The following is a 15,671-nucleotide window of genomic DNA, read 5'->3' as shown; positions in this document are numbered from 1 at the left end:
ATGACAGTCTAGCCATGACAAAGTAGTGGACGTCCCGCATGACCACTTAGTGCTGCTCTCCTCACCTTTGTTTGCATTCCTGAACTTTGTGGACCTCCTTGAGTGGTATAACTCTGAGAGGTTCCTTTTCCTGCAAAAGAGAAGAAAAAGGAAAAAAGAGGCAAAAGTGTTTTAGTCAGAACATATCCAACAACCAGAACATTCTCCAAAGGCAGTGGTCAGGACAGCTGATGGCAGCAGACTTCTGTGAGACCTGCTGCTTAGGGACATGGTTTTGTGTGGACCCTTCAGTGCTGGGCTGGGAGTTGGGCTGGATGAGCTGGGAGGTCTCTTCCAACTCCATGTGTTCTGTGATTTCAGTTGCACTGTGACTACATTAATCTGCTATGAAATGCTACAACACAAGATGCTCTGCTAACTGCACTGTGTGACATGGCTTTCAAGAAGATTAATTGTATCCTAGACTAGAGGCAGTTAAAAATGCCAAGAACTCTGTCCTACCAACACCTGCACCAGCAAAGTGTCCTAAAGCACACCAAAATCCTGGTACTGCAGCAAAAACAAGTGTTCCCATTCTGTCAAAGGTTCACACAGCAGGGAAATAGAGCAAGAACATTCAAACACTTTCACCTCTGCCACCCCAACACCACCTCACACACAGCAGCAGGTTCCTGTGGTGGTTGTAGTGAAACACAAACAAACAACAACTTCTTTTAACTCCTAAGGTGTTTTCTTTAAGCAGTGTCACACTGAGCTACTTCAGCTTCCAGACAAAACAAAAGCTGACAGCTCTGGAATGACAACTTCCTCTACAGCTTCTGTTATGTACACTGCAGAGATTTGTGTTTTACAGCAGCCAGCAAGTATCACCCAAACATAAGCACTCCGAGTGTCAGTTTGCATTACATCACTTGTCTCTACAGGACAACAAGTGTGCAGAGTAGAGAGCTCAGTGTGTTCAGTTACCTTGCCCTTCTCCCACCCTGCTCTTCCTAGGTTCTCTCATCCATTACAACAGAGTTTAAAGTAATACAACAAATAGGAACTGCAAGATTGCTCCTGGAATACAGTCACCCACTGCAGTAAGACCATAGCTCAGAGATGGTAATTCTGACATTGCCTAGATGCCAATATACCCCACCTGAAGACTGCCAAGGGCTGTTCCTCTATCTGAAAAGAGGAGAGCACAACAAAACTATAAACTATTACAAGCAGAAATTCCCAGAATTAAACCCCACCCCCAAACTTCTTCACATTTTTGGTAGCAGAGAACTTGGATAGATTCCTCCAGAAGCCAAACCACAGCATCTCAAGATATCCAGTAGGTCATTTGGACTCTCAGTGAGCAGGCTGGCTGTCCAAAGTCACATCAAGTTAGAGCCATACTTGACTGAAGACTACTGGGAACTGAACAGCAGCAGAAAGAAGTTCTCCAGAACCAGAAGTCTGATGCTACAGTGGGTGAAGCAGACATCTCTGCTGTAGTCTTTGCCACACAGGCACGACAAACATTTGCTACTGAACTTCTTCCCTGCTTTTGTGTTGCTCCCACTAGGAAGAGGAGACTTGCAGAAATGGAGATCCCACACATCACTGAAGCAATCATTCACCACTTGAAATCCTCAGGGGAGAGCACTTTCCCTTCACTGTGTTTGCAGGACAGAAATAAGTCTGATGGATGTGTGTTTAAGTTGTTGCAGCTGTCTTCTCCTTGGTGGGCTCTGTCTTGCTCTCTCCAGTGCAGGTCACACACCTCTCTAAGGTGTATGCCTCACACCAGGCAGATGATCACGGCTTACAAAGACTGTATGAAGCACGATGCTCACAGTTAGGTTTGCTAACCATTCAGCTCTTGGCTTAACCACTGCAGTCCAAGAAGAGGACACTGCATCCTCTGTTCAGGGCTTACTGCCCTGAAGGGGAATGACACTCTTACAAATGGGAAAAAACCTCATCTCAGTACAAACTGTGAAGCAGGAACCACTTCTGTTTGACAGCTGCTCTGTCCAACACCTGCCTCAAACTGCAGCAGGGGGACATCAGCTTGAAGCAGAGAACACACCACTGGAGTTTATGTTGTTCAGGATAGCTGCAGCTGGAAAGGAGCGTGAGGAAGCACTGCAAGTGTCATGTACTCCTGCCAGCCTTCTACTATCCTCTCACACAGGACAAGGCTTCACTGAGACAGAATTTGCTTGTGAGTAATCTGCACTCAGATTTATTTACTGTGAAATAGAACCAGAGGGTTTATTACAGGCAGTGAGTCAGAACTCTGTTCTGCTGACAGTTTAACAAAGATAATGATGTAAGGTCACACTCCTGCTACTGTTGTGTTCTCCCTCATTAAGAGTAAAGCAAAAGTGCTCTTCAGGAACAGCCTGAAATGTGGGCTCTGGACATTTTACATCTTCCAGCTGGCCTGCTAACTCAGTTTTGTTTGATTTATAATACTCCACAACTCAGACTTCATTCCTTAGAAGTAGATTTCCTGCTGTTTACCAAGTGTGGGACTCCTTTCTAGGGAAAGCAGGCCATCTCTGGTACCAGCCACTTACATTTCTCAGTGAAGCCTGAAGGCACTTAACATTTGGTCAAATTTGGTCAAAAGGCTCAAGAGAGATGAGTGGGGAAGAAAAATCATGAAGCTGTAACAAACCCTCCAAGAGCTGCTTCCAAGCAGTGGAGTTGTTGGCCTCTCTTAGCTGCCCTGGTGAAAGAAGTGTGTGGGAAAAGATCCCAGCACTTGCAAAATGAACACCCCACAACCCTAACTGAAAATGAAGAACTGCAAGGTGACAGCTTTTGTCTCTCCACACTGGCCAGCTGCTGCCAGAGGACAAAGTGACACAGGATACTAACACAAGAGCCAGGCTGGTCAGGGAATGCATCTTGCTGTGTGTTACTGCTCCAGGGTGCCTTGCAGACAGCTTCCCAAGCATGGGCCTGAAGCCTGAGTTAACAGACACTTGAGGAATTTCTTTTGCTCTTCCCCATCATGAGAGGTTGTGCTAAGAGCTGCAGGAGCAACACAGCACAGTTTTCAAACACAAGTGTGCTGCTTCACATTCTCTTGGAGCCATCACTGGGAAACAGCACTCATTTAGGAACTCACCAGTTCAGACTTGAAATATCCTATGGTGTTTTCATCTAACTGAAAATATCTTCTCTTCCAGTTCTTCATCTGGTAAAGGGAAAAAGAAATCAAGAAATGCTTAGGTATTCCACATATAAAATACACATTCTCTGGTTTATGCATTTCAGTATAGTTACAATTCTGGTTTGTGAGAGTGTACAGCTCCTATTTGATCAGTAACATTATACACACACACACATTTATGTACACATCTCATTCTACCTGTTAAATGTTACTTGTGTGCTGTGTATCTTTATTTAAAGCTCCCCAAATAACTCTGCAAGACTCTAGCCCATTTTTCTTTCTCCTTTGCTAACTGCAGCAATTAACAATGCTAGAAGCTACTATCTCCTGTGCTAAGAACTTTTCAATCTCCACTGAAACAACTCAGCAGCATGCACCCTGGAGGAGCATTAAGAGGCAGTACATTAAAGGTGTCTAGATTATTTTTGGCTAATAAAAGGCACATCACAAAAAGCAGCTTATAATCCAAGCTGATGTGTCTGAGGACTCACAAAGCATGTGCATCTTCTTTGATCTGAACTCTCTCTTCCTGCCTTTAGCAGGGCATTATGTGAATGGTTCCACTTGTGTTACTCAGTTTGGTAAGCTGTCCTGCTCTTCCTCTCAACTGACAAATTAGCTTTTTCTAAGCATTTTAGTGACTTTAAAAGGATGCAGACATTGAAATTCTGCCTCTAGAAGCATCTGTTTAGATGCTTCTAGTAAGTGAAATAAGGACCTCTACATAACTAGGATCAAAGAAGTCACAGAATGGTTTGGGTTGGAAAGGACCTTAAAGATCATCTAGTTCCATCCCCATGCCATGGGCAGGGACACCTCCCACCAGCCCAGGTTGCTCAAGGCCTCATCCAACCTTGCCTTGAACACCTCCAGGGAGGAGGCATCCACAACCTCCCTGGGCAACCTGTTCCAGTGTCTCCCCACCTTTAGCAGGTAAAGAATTTCTTTCCAACTCCTGGATGCATGCATTAACCACAATGTGAAAATCTCTGTGCACAGAACTTTTCCTTTCCTACACATCAGAACATCTCCAACAACATAAAAGTGAAGAAAATAGTGAAAAGAGGTAATGACAGACCAAATGAGTTGCAACTGGAGGAGAAGCCTTGTCCTCAGCCATTCTTAATGCTGTCAGTAGTACTGCACCCACTGGCAATTCAGGCTTTGGATTTGTTGGGGTTTTTTAAACCATCTCCCTGGTAATCAGAACCACCACCTTAGGACTTGGGATTAATGAAGCACACTGGTCTCAAACACTTACCACTGCTCCTTGCTTTACACAGTAGCCAGCTTTGATAATAGCATTATCTGGGGGGTGCTTGGCAGTAAAATAGGGAAGGTGACTTTGTGAGCGTTTCAAGTAATTCCTGTCTCCCCCTTCACTACACTCACTGGTTTCTTCCTTCTAGAAAAGAAAAGGCAGGCAAATGGAAAACAGTCTCAACTGGTTTTTAAGGTCAGCTTATAGTAAGAGATAATTTTACCACTCCCATCTCACAAATCTCTTTTCTGATCTGTGTGACAGAGTAAAATATTGCAGCTGATGTCTGGAGTAACACTCTCCAAGACTCTGCTTCAAGCTCTTGCAAGCTCCAGTTACAAACTGCAGTGTAACTGCTGAGTACTCTCAGTTATTGCCAGAGAGTGAAGAATGTTACAGACCTGAACCCAAGATACACATGTGTTTAGTGCAAACTCTAACATGACTTAAAGGGCAAAACACTTGGAGGTGGCTACAGCAAAGAAAAAGCTACTTCTAGGACCAGCTTCTATGCAGTCCAGGTACAGGCATCTCAGTCACATGATATTAATCCCATCTACAACTTCAGCTCAGGGAAGTTCCAGGAACAGATTATAGGTCTTACTCTTCCCCCATGAGCTTGCCCAAGCTCTCCAATTCAGAGAAGTTTCTAGCACCCATGCCATCTCTTGGCAAGGAATACCTTCTGCTTTATTACTCAGAAGAACTCCCTCCCTTTGTTTCACGGGGTTGTACCAGCAGCTTTGTTTGAAAGCCCATACTGGAGATGGCAGTTCACACCATCCACTCCTGCCAGCTGTGACTTCATAGGGCTCTTGCATCCTCCCCCTGTTCAATCTTTTGCACGAGGAAGAGAACTAAGCCTACTGCTTGCTCCTCATATGGAGACGATTCCATCTGGATCAATTGCCCTTGGAAGCTCTCACCTTTCAGCTGAGCACATAACAGGACAAGGTAACCAAGGGCTGGTCAAACCCAGGATTTACACAGCAAAAAAAGATGTTTTCTGGTTTGCTCTTTATTTTCTTTTCCTAGTAACTCCCTATTTTTTGTAGGGTTTTCCCTCCACTGTTACCATAGCCTAGGCTGATGCTTTCCTAGCACGATGGCAGCTCCCGCCTCTCACTCAAGTGGAAATGCTTATTTCATGATCCAGGATTTCCTATCAAAACTTGGATTGCTCTTCCCAGAATCCCTTACACCACATTTTATGTTCCCTGAATCTCACTTCCTATCTTATTTGTCCATGTATTTCACAAAGGCCCTTCTGCACCAGTTGAATCTGCTCTCATCCTTACTACCTCTACGAACACAGCGTGCGTGCAACCAGATGGCAGCCAAAAGACAGAAACAACTTTGGCATTGGTGACACCACCAACTCATTTCACACAGAAAGATGGTTTCAGCATACTAACTGATATCTGAGGGTAATAATCATCAGTATGTCTTTATAGTCTTGTATAATTCTCTAGAATCTTGTATAAAGGGGAAAAAAATTCCCCAAGCAGAGAGAATGACTAAAAGATGTACAGCAGAGTCCCCTGAGCAAGGTGAGAACTATACTGTGATACCTGCTCTTGCCTGCTCAAAGCCAAGCTTCCTCTACCAATGAAGAGCCCACTTGTTCTAAGGGTATTACCTGGGTAGGGGTAATGATAGGAACACCACCAACAATCTCTGTCTTGTAGGAGACCTGCTTCTTCCCACCGGGGCTTTCCGCTTGGCGGTTTGCATTGTCCACTTGACACAGAGGATCAGACTGCTTTGGTACCTGAAAGGGCAGTGTGGCCATTAACACAGGTCTTACAGAGACTTTGAAAGCAGCCTGCATCATTACTCAAGAGTTTCATTTGTCTTCAGCAGGATTTAGATGTTCTCTAACTGTGAAAAGCCTGGAAATAGGAGAGTTTCCTGCAGTGGCTATACTTTAGTTCTCAGAAGGAAACTGGTGCCAGTAAAGACATTTTGCCACTTGTCCTGCAGTCTAAACATCAATTCCAACTGCCCTAAGTGCTATGCTCCTCCTCCCAGAAGCACTGCTAGTCTGTAGAAGAACTGGTGCCCTGTTTTTCACTTGGTTTCGGTTCTAGCAGTAAATGCTAAGACTGGAAGTGCCCCAGGGCCTGGAGAGCTAGCACAGTAAGGCCACCAACACAGGGCAAGAGCATTGGCTTTTGTCAAAGAGGATGCCTGAGCAGCGTGACATTTGCACTCAGATTCCAGCACTTGGCATCATGACTGCATGCACTGCCCCCATTAATCCTACCATAGTGCTGAACTCTGCCAAATGCCCCTAAATACCTCTTTCCAGCTACCATTAACTAGAGCCACACTTGAGAGAATTACCTAACAAAGCAATTAAACCACCACAGGAATTTAATTTCCCCAGTAAGCATTTTGATGTCAACTGGGCACTGGGATTTATGAGCTAGGTTGTAGGTATTTACTGCTTGCACAAAGAAAAGCACTGGCTGGCTACCTAAGGCATTTGCATTCTCTCTTATAGGAAACTTCAAGTGACTTCAACAAGCAGAGATCCAGCCTCCCATCAAAACATTCTAGCCAGCAGCCCACTGGATATGTGCCCAGAACCTCCAAGCTCCTACAGAAAGAAGGGACACAGAGTGTTGTTACACAGGGAAACCCACACGAGACTGTGGCACACTGGAAGCCCGAGACTGCACTGATCCAGACAAACACAAAGCTACTCTATAGCCTGCTGTGAGTCTGGTTCCTGCACCCAGGACTGCTTATTTCACAAAAATCCCCAGCCTGCAAGGAAGTACAAACAGTCCTGAGAGCACAAGTGTCACATTAGGACAGCCTCCTCCTGGCTAAGGGAAGGTGGCACTCAGCAGCTTGCTCTGCTGTGGCCTCAGGCTCATTCTCTCGCTTCCAATGTCCCCTCAGCCTTGCACAACACCCAGCTTAGCTGACACGGGTACAAGGTGACTCCAGTTACAGGCAAGCCTGTGCTGGAGGGTAAGACACCCTCCTAGTGCACATAGCTCATGGGCCTCACCCTTTCAAGGGAAGGGGCCTGTAGCCACAGCTTTCTGGGTGAGTGCCTCAGCCATCACAAACTGCTCCTTGAGGTGTCACAGGGCAAAGCCACAGCCACCTTCTCCTCACATGAATGCAATCTCAAACAGGTACATGATGTGCTGGGCTGCAAAGGTTCAGAGCTGCTTTGGAATTCTCAGCACTCAGAGCACTGAAAACATGCAACAGCTCTTGGAAGATTACCATCTACAGCACATGGAAATTACTAACTGAATGATCTTCATTATTTGATTAAGTAATTTGCCACACTAAATAACCTCTGAGCAGATGAAGAGTTCAAAGGCTTGCTCTTTCAAAGGCAAAAAATGAGTAATGATTTCACCAGCCACTCAGGAGGCAAGTTAAACACATAAACAAACAGCTTTCAGACTAAATTCTCATTGGATGCAATTAATTCTTATTCACCCTACTTCTTGAAGCAGCAACAATTCCAGCCTGGCCGTGCTGTGGCCTCCTGAAAATCCCAAATGAGAGGGCTTGCAGCTTCTGGGGTTAGTTATTAGTTACAGGCAACGTTTTTATAGCTCCAAAGAGCGAGCTCTATTAAAATGAGGCAGACAGCTCGTGGAAACACCCTCCCATAACCCAAGAATGAGAAAGTTACTGACAGTTAGTAGTGTACCTGTGCTCAGAGCCCCTTCTTTGTAAGGCTGTGCCCTCAGAACAGATCATGTCAGCACTTCCCCAAAACTGAAGAGAAAACCAGCCCATAACTTCTGCCTCCTGAAATAACTGAGGCAGTATGGAGGGTTCTCACTGTGTGTTAACAAGCTGTCCTGCTCCAAACCAGGGAAGTGATTTAACCCTTATCAGAAGAATGCATTTGGGTGTCTTTGAATGGCTGTTACCTGAAACCAGGAGCATGGCAAGATGTGTTTGCTCAGTGCTTTAGTGGTACTCTGAGAAGTACAAACTTTTGACACCAGGGGAATCACAGCATTGCCTAGACTGGAAAAGACCTTCAAGATCATCGAGTCCAAACACTGACCAAACACTGACAGGTCCTTGTCTAAACCATAGCCCTAAGCACTACATCTACATGCCTACTAAATGACTCCAGGGATGGGGATTCCACTACCTGCCTGGGCAAGTTATTCCAACACCTGGGAATCCTTTCAGAGAAGGAATTCTTCCTAACATCCAAACTCAACTTCCCTTGATGCAACTTGAGGCCACTTCCTCAGGTCCTGTTGTGTGTTACTTGAGCAGACCAACCCCTGCCTCTCTACAACTGCTTTTCAGGAAGTTGTAAAGCACAATGTGGTCTCCTCTCAGCTTGTCTCTCTTCAGTGCTTGCAAGTGTCCTCTGGAGGTTTCAATTCATCTTAAGTCTGTAGAGTTAATGTTAAATTATTAAAACCCAACATATGTGTAGTGAAAGGAGGAGACTTGATGGGGTGCTCGGTGCCATGGGTTAGTTGTTTAGGTCGTGTTGGATTGGTTGAAGGGTTGGACACTATGAACTTGAAGGTCTCTTCCAACCTGGTCTGGTCTGGTCTGGTCTATTCTATTCTATTCTATTCTTCATATCTTCAAATCACAACTCTTGTTTCACATTTTCCTTTGGAAATTGGACACTCAAGTTAGGGGGAGTTCTGTCCAGTTTTTCCCAACTCTTGGAAAGCCAGGCCCAAAGCTTGTTTGTAGTGATTGAGAGACTACTCTAGGCTCAAAACTGGAGGCAAAGGTTTAAACTCCTTGAGACAGTCACCCTTCGAAAGCACTGCCAAGTATCAACCAAAGCACTTACTGTGATTTTGGTAGCTTTGTTCAGAACATTTACCCATTCAACCAGGTCTTGCTGATCATTGGCTTGTAGAAAGTATTTTCTCATCCCTGCATTCATAACTGTGGAAGAGCAGTATGAGAAGTTACCACCACTGACACTGAAGAGCAAACATAACACCAGCATCAAAATATCTGATTTCAGATGGCAAACGTTGAAGTATTGAAGCTCCTTGCTGCAGTGCTTTCTAACAAGTCATTTTAAGATCCCTAAAGCATTTGACAGGCTTGCTTTAGTTTAAAACAAACCCCTACCTCTCTCTTTTCTACTGTTTTAAGCTCTCCACTTAAAGAGCATCACAGGGAAATTATTTTTATCCCACAGAAATAAAGCCTTGAATTTTAGCAGCAGTTTCTACAGTCCCATTTCCCTTTTCTCCATTTCCCTAAGCAACAGAAAGTTTTCTGTTTGGGGATCTCCACAACTTCTCCTTTGAGTCCAGTTATCAGTCACAACAAATCCATGACCATGACTCTGATCACTCATTTCAATTCTTTTTTTTATTGGTTTGTGGAAAAGTCAGTCTCAGTTACCAAGTATATGATGTGCAGGACCAACCCACTTCAAAACAGACACAAAATAAAACTCCATTTTGCTTCAGTGCCTTGGCAGAGAAAGTCTACTTTTGACTAAGTTTATCTCTCTACCTGGCAGCTCCAGGCAAAGCTGTATCCAAAAAGCACAAACATTCCTGCACAACAGCAGGAGAGGGAAAAACCCAAACCAAAAGGGAAGCAGAAAAAGCACAGTTGGTTTTCTCACAGATGAAGAAATGAACTTGAAATTGATTTTTAAGGTGACCAGTAACTAAAATATTCCCAGACATTGGAAGCTTTACAGCTGAAGTCTGAACAGATCTCCCTGCTCTGCCTAGAACATGACAGCTCTTCAGATCATCCCCAGCAGCAACCACATGCCAGAGACAGCCACTTCTTACTCTTCTGCCATCTTTCTTCTCAAGTGTATAGTTGGAAGCAAACAGAAATTCAGGACAAGGAGTTGCTCCAGACAACAACTCCTGGTATTTAAACAAACAGAACATAAAGGTCAGTTTTCCCCCTGAAAGTAACAAAACCATTGCAGTACATCAGAAGTATTAGAGCCTTTCAGCCAGCATCTTGGATCATGAAGGCTTTTTAGAGCTGGCCCACTGAGAGGAGCAACTTGACAAGCAACAAAGGCAAAGCCCTCTACAAAGCCATGTGCAGAGGAATCTGTAGATGGCACTGAGCTGACACACGAAGTACCAGCCTAGAATCCCTGAAGCCTTACACAGAGGTGATTTCCCAAGTGCTGCAGGAGCTCCAACACAGAGATGGTGCAAGTCTGGGGGAGCTGCCCTCCCTAGGCCTGTAGAACACTGCACATGGTAGGGGACACTTAACTGTCATAAAACCTTCAGGCTGCTTCAGCCCCCACATCTGAGCTGAAACTCTTAGATGAATGGAGCCATAAAGAATGGTTAGCCATAAAGAGAGAGCTGAGGCTGAGTCCAGCTTCTGCACATGGCTTTGGTGAATGCCAGTTGCTGGTCAAAAGAATCCTAGACTCACAGAATTACTTCAGCTGAACCTTGAAGACCACAGAGAATCTGGGATTATGGCAAAGGCTGGACTAATGACTTAAAAGGGACTTTTATGACTATCTGAAGCTTTACTTGAGTTTAATTACCAATAAAACTAGAAGGTACCCCAAGCAAATTCTTTTTCTTGGGTGCAGCAGCAGAGGTTGAAGTTTAATGCAGGAGCCTTGGCTGAGAGCAACTAAATCAACTCTTTCATCAGCAATATAGATTGAGAGTTAAACCACCCCTTTCTAGAGCTGGCAGGCATGCCCTGAGTCTGAAAACACCCAGCACTACTGACCAGCTTATTAATGCCTCAGGAATTTCAAATGTCTGGAAAAGAGCTCTCACCTACTCCTCATGGAGCTGCAATAAGAAAAGCCACAGAAGCCCCTTAGAAAGAAGCCAACGTTTACATCACACTACAGCAGAAACAGGGAAATGAAGCTGTCTTTAGCTCCCAGTTGTATCCAGTAACAGAACTGCAGAACATGATCTTTGTTGCAGATTTCTGAAGGCTGTACTTGATACAGATGCCACAGGAAGGGAACTTACCAAAACAGAACTCTGCCTTTGGCCTTAGCTTCGTTGCATCGCTCACCTAGTAGGGAAACGAAGATCATCAACACCACCGTGCACAGAGAGATGTACATCAGCTAGCACAGCTTCCTCCCTCTCAAGTAGCAGCATTGGAAGATTAGCAGCATAGCAAACTTGTTAGGTGCAAAGACATACAAATATAACAGCAAATGCTCCATGCATTCGATTCAAGGCATGCAGCCTGTGGCAGAGGTCACCTTCAGTCACACATTCCCGTTCCTCAATTTTCAGGATTCCTCACCAGAGAAACATTGAACTCTGACAACATCACACTTCCATTTGCATTCTGAAGTTCTACATTTCAGCTGAACTGAAAAACCCAGGGCATTTCATACTGTCAAGGCCATCAGCTGTATTTTGGTTCATTAACACAAAAAGAGCAGTTTTCTTCAGGAGGCTCTAAAATGTTGCAGTGTTGGAGGAGGGATGCAGGTGCCCTGTTTTGTTGGTACTTTTGCAGTGGAAACCATTCCTAGCAAAGGTGGGGAAGAAGGCAAAGCAGGCCCACATCAAAACCTCTGTTTTGTGGCCAGAAACAAAAGCCACATGCTACATGACTAGAACTACAGAAAGTGACATGTCCACACGCTTGAGCTGCCCTCCAAGCTGCACACAGGTGAGCAGGCACAGGGGACCATCCCTGCTCCTGTCAGAAGTGGGATACAAGACTTCAGATTTCTTAAGATGACAACTGTGAGCTCTGGGGCAAAATAAGCAGAGGAGGAGGAAACCAGCAAGTTCCCACAGACATCTCTGTACTAATGATACAACCAGCATCAATAACGTCTTTCACAAGAATTAAAACCCCAGAAGAAGGGAGGTGGGGTGATGCAGCATGACAAGAAAAGGAAAGACAGGACAAGAAATGAGTGGAAAGACAAGAGGAGGTCAATTATTTGTTAACAGGTTCATCATCAAGTTATTGGTTAATAATTTATTTGCAGCAGATCCTGCCACAGTTTTACCTATTGAGACTTTTGGTCCAGTCCTCCTCCAGGCATTTGGGGGAGTGTTCAGCGAGTATAATGAACTGAGCACTTTCTAGACTTCTTTCTGTTCTGTTTACTACAGTTCATTACTACTTGCAAACTATCACACCCAGAGACTTATCTACAGAGGCTTATTTAACTTCATAAATGCCTTGTCTTTTCTCCAAGACTAACTGAAATTTAAACACTCATAAAGACCTGAAGCAAACACTTCAGAAACACTGATTCTATGCAGCACAAAGAGCTGTCATTTGAAATCACAAGACAAGCCCAGGCAACAACCAGTCTGCTCTTATTTTAACTTGATACCATTGGAGTGCTTGTAGCACTTCTCTAGAAACTCAGGAGCAGCACATAAGCAAAAAGCTTCCCAGGTGCTAGGGAAGAGGCATTTAAAACTGTCTCAAGTTGAGGCCTTCAGAAGTGGCCCTTGGGAGAGAGCAGCAAAAGCCCAGCAGTGAGTGTCCTGTCTTACCTTTGAAATATAGGTAAGTTTGATGACTCCAACAGGTGGGGATCCAGAAGGAAGATTCTGAAATAAATCACATGTTCCAAAGTGAAACTTGTTTATTCTCATATCACAGTCAGTGTTTACAGCAAAAGCAAATCATTCCAGCCCCAAAAGGAAGCCCCTGCGTGGTTTCACAGACAATACACAATGTGTGCCCCCAACAGGATCTCAACTGCTTGTTTATTACACACACATCTGTTAATCACCTAAAAACAGAGCCACTGCTAGAAACAATACCAACAGCAATTGTTCCAGGGCTTTCTGTATTTTGCTAGAGGAAAAAGGATTCTTGCAGGTCTGCATCCAGGAAATCTGGGAAGAATACTTTTTCCTCAACAGATGTTGGAGCCTGCTGTGGTTTAAGCAGGGCAGGAGGGAGGGACAAGAAGGGACACCCATCTCTTATGTCAGAAGCTTCAAAGGCTGTCTCAGATTTTTCCCAAAGGGACTGCAAAAAGAGATGTTTGCAACAAAGAATCAAGCAAGCAGTCTTCTCATTTGATTGGAAATTTCTTGCAGGGGAAGACTCTGATACTTCCTAAAGCTGCAGTTTCATAGTTTCATAGTTTCATAGTTTCATTCAGGGTTGGAAGGGACCACAAAGATCATCTAGTTCCAACCCCCCTGCCATGGGCAGGGACACCCCACACTAGATCAGGCTGGACAGAGCCTCATCCAGCCTGCTCTTAAACACCCCCAGGGACGGGGCCTCGACCACCTCCCTGGACAACCCATTCCAGGGTTTCACCACTCTCATGGTGAAGAACCTCCTCCTCACATCCAGCCTGAATCTCCCCACCTCCAGCTTCATTCCATTCCCCCTAGTCCTATCACTACCTGATATCCTGAGAAGTCCTTCCCCTGCCTTCCTGTAGGCCCCCTTCAGATACTGGAAGGCGACAATTAGGTCACCTCGGAGCCTTCTCTTCTGCAGACTGCAGTTAAACCTCAGTACATTTCCTTAGTCCAAACAGGAGCCATCTGCTGCTTTGGATCACAGAACTGTCAGAGTTGGAAGGGACCTCAAGGACCCTCTAGTTCCAAGCCCCCTGCCACAGGCAGGGGTACCTCACACTAGAGCAGGTTGCCCAGAAGCACATGCAGCCTGGCCTTCAAAACTTCCCCACTAGTTTTACCATGTACTTTACTCCTCACAGCAGCTAGTAGCCTAGAAACACAACAGCTGAAAGACTGACAGTCACCAAACATGGTCAGCTTCCTGACAGTCTCCTTGATTTTATCCCTCCATATAAAGTGTCCCAAGATTTTATCCCTCCATATAAGGTGTCCCAAACAATTTTCCCCCATACAATTTTGACTTTTCAAGTGGCCTTTTGTATTACAGTATCATTCCCCACCCCCAGGCTTCTCTGGCAGCCACTACAATGGAACTGCATCTGCTTGCTGATCCTTCCCCCAGCTCAAGTGCCCATCATTATTCCATTCCTTGGGAACTTTGCCATTGCAATGAAAAGCCTAATACTGGCCAGAGAGTCAGAGAGACAAATCCTTGGTTTGTCCTCCATTTGTATCTCAACAGTAAGAAGTAGGTTAGGCTTACTATAGACTAACAGGACTGCCATTCAGTTCACCAAGCCTGTCCATTCTGTCCAGACACATTTCAGTTTTGCTTTACCTGACTGCACCCCAGGTTTTCTACTAGGATAATGATGTGTGGTTAACAGTGGCATTTAAAACACTGTTTCTTTCAACAGATGAATTGTATTCACAGACACAAATGGAGCCCTTTTACCAGCAACAAAGGGCCCAGTGACATTCTGCACACACCTCAGCCTCATCCTGTATGAGGAGTTTTAGCACTTCAAGGATTAAGAACAATCTCCACACAGTGGCTCTGCAGAAACTGTCCTTCTCCAAAACCAAAGCAGTGGAAGAAAACCAAGCAGCTTCAGCCTGCCTCTTGCAAGGCAGCCTTTCATTTGTACATAGCAAATGAGGAAGCCTGAAGTGAAAGCTGCAGGAGGTGTGTGCTGCATAGATCATTAGTCTCAACGCTTCTGAAGAAATGCCATTGCTACAGCACTTCAAGTCTTTGCCCATGTGGCCTGGGTGTATCACAGGAGAAACTGTAACAATAATTGCTTCATCTCACTGCCTGAGATCAAATGCTTGCAGCCTCTCTTACTTCCCAAAACCTCCCTTTTTCTGCTCAGCAAGAACTGCCAAATGGGTCGATCACAAGCCACATGCATCGAGCTGCACACCATTTCAGGCCTTCTTTCTGCTTCCTTTGAGCAGCCAGGTTGTACTGCATGGGGGTCTGGTCTTTCTGGCAAAACAGTACATGAATATTCTGCTGGCTGACACTTGGCAGCTGACCCAGATCCTACACTTTTACTGACTCTGTGCCCAAACCTGAAGTAATTCTCTGCTCTCCTCTGTGCTAGAAAACACAGTGATGTGTGTACTTTGCAGAAGTAGCATTTGTGTAAGGGATGCTGTCCATCATGGGGGACACAAGCTCTTCTCACTCACAGACCAGTCATGGTGTGCGGAAACTGAAGGCATCCTTAGAAATTGCTTTTCAATGGCTGACTCTGCTGAGGTAAGAGCACTACATACTGGCACCCAGGGTTTAAGGAGAATTAAAAGACCTGTGTAGTAGAACTAGTATGTGATTTGGCTCATCTGGTTATCCTGTACAGCACTGGCCTAGTGCCTGTGGGAACCTGCCATGCACACTCAAGATACTCAATAGAAAACAAATATAGCTCATCAC

General features: G+C 45.0%; 1 protein-coding gene across 18 annotated transcripts in view; it reads right to left on the bottom strand.

Annotated features, from left to right (window-relative positions):
* PLEKHA1 (pleckstrin homology domain containing A1) overlaps nt 1-15,671 on the bottom strand; it is a 41,002-nt gene that overhangs the window by 8,692 nt on the left and 16,639 nt on the right. For 17 of the 18 annotated variants that reach the window (XR_010987579.1, XR_010987580.1, XR_010987581.1 and 14 more), the window contains exons 3-9: nt 12,896-12,952; nt 11,387-11,432; nt 9,232-9,329; nt 6,058-6,189; nt 4,419-4,562; nt 3,113-3,181; nt 66-130 (exon numbers count right to left, since the gene is read on the bottom strand). Coding sequence is in view for 13 of the 18 variants with exons in the window: in XM_068140418.1 (XP_067996519.1) it covers nt 66-130; nt 3,113-3,181; nt 4,419-4,562; nt 6,058-6,189; nt 9,232-9,329; nt 11,387-11,432; nt 12,896-12,952 (611 nt within the window). In the remaining 5 variants the exon portion in view is untranslated. The remainder of the gene's footprint in view (nt 1-65; nt 131-3,112; nt 3,182-4,418; nt 4,563-6,057; nt 6,190-9,231; nt 9,330-11,386; nt 11,433-12,895; nt 12,953-15,671) is intronic. The other variant, XM_068140432.1, reaches the window with a different exon arrangement.

Source organism: Melanerpes formicivorus, unplaced genomic scaffold (assembly GCF_026170545.1).
Source record: "Melanerpes formicivorus ecotype bairdi unplaced genomic scaffold, bMelFor1.0.p_v2 SCAF_6, whole genome shotgun sequence".
Taxonomy (NCBI): Eukaryota; Metazoa; Chordata; class Aves; order Piciformes; family Picidae; genus Melanerpes; species Melanerpes formicivorus.
The sequence above is the reverse complement of the archived record's forward strand: the minus strand, read 5'-3'. Positions and strand labels throughout refer to the sequence as shown.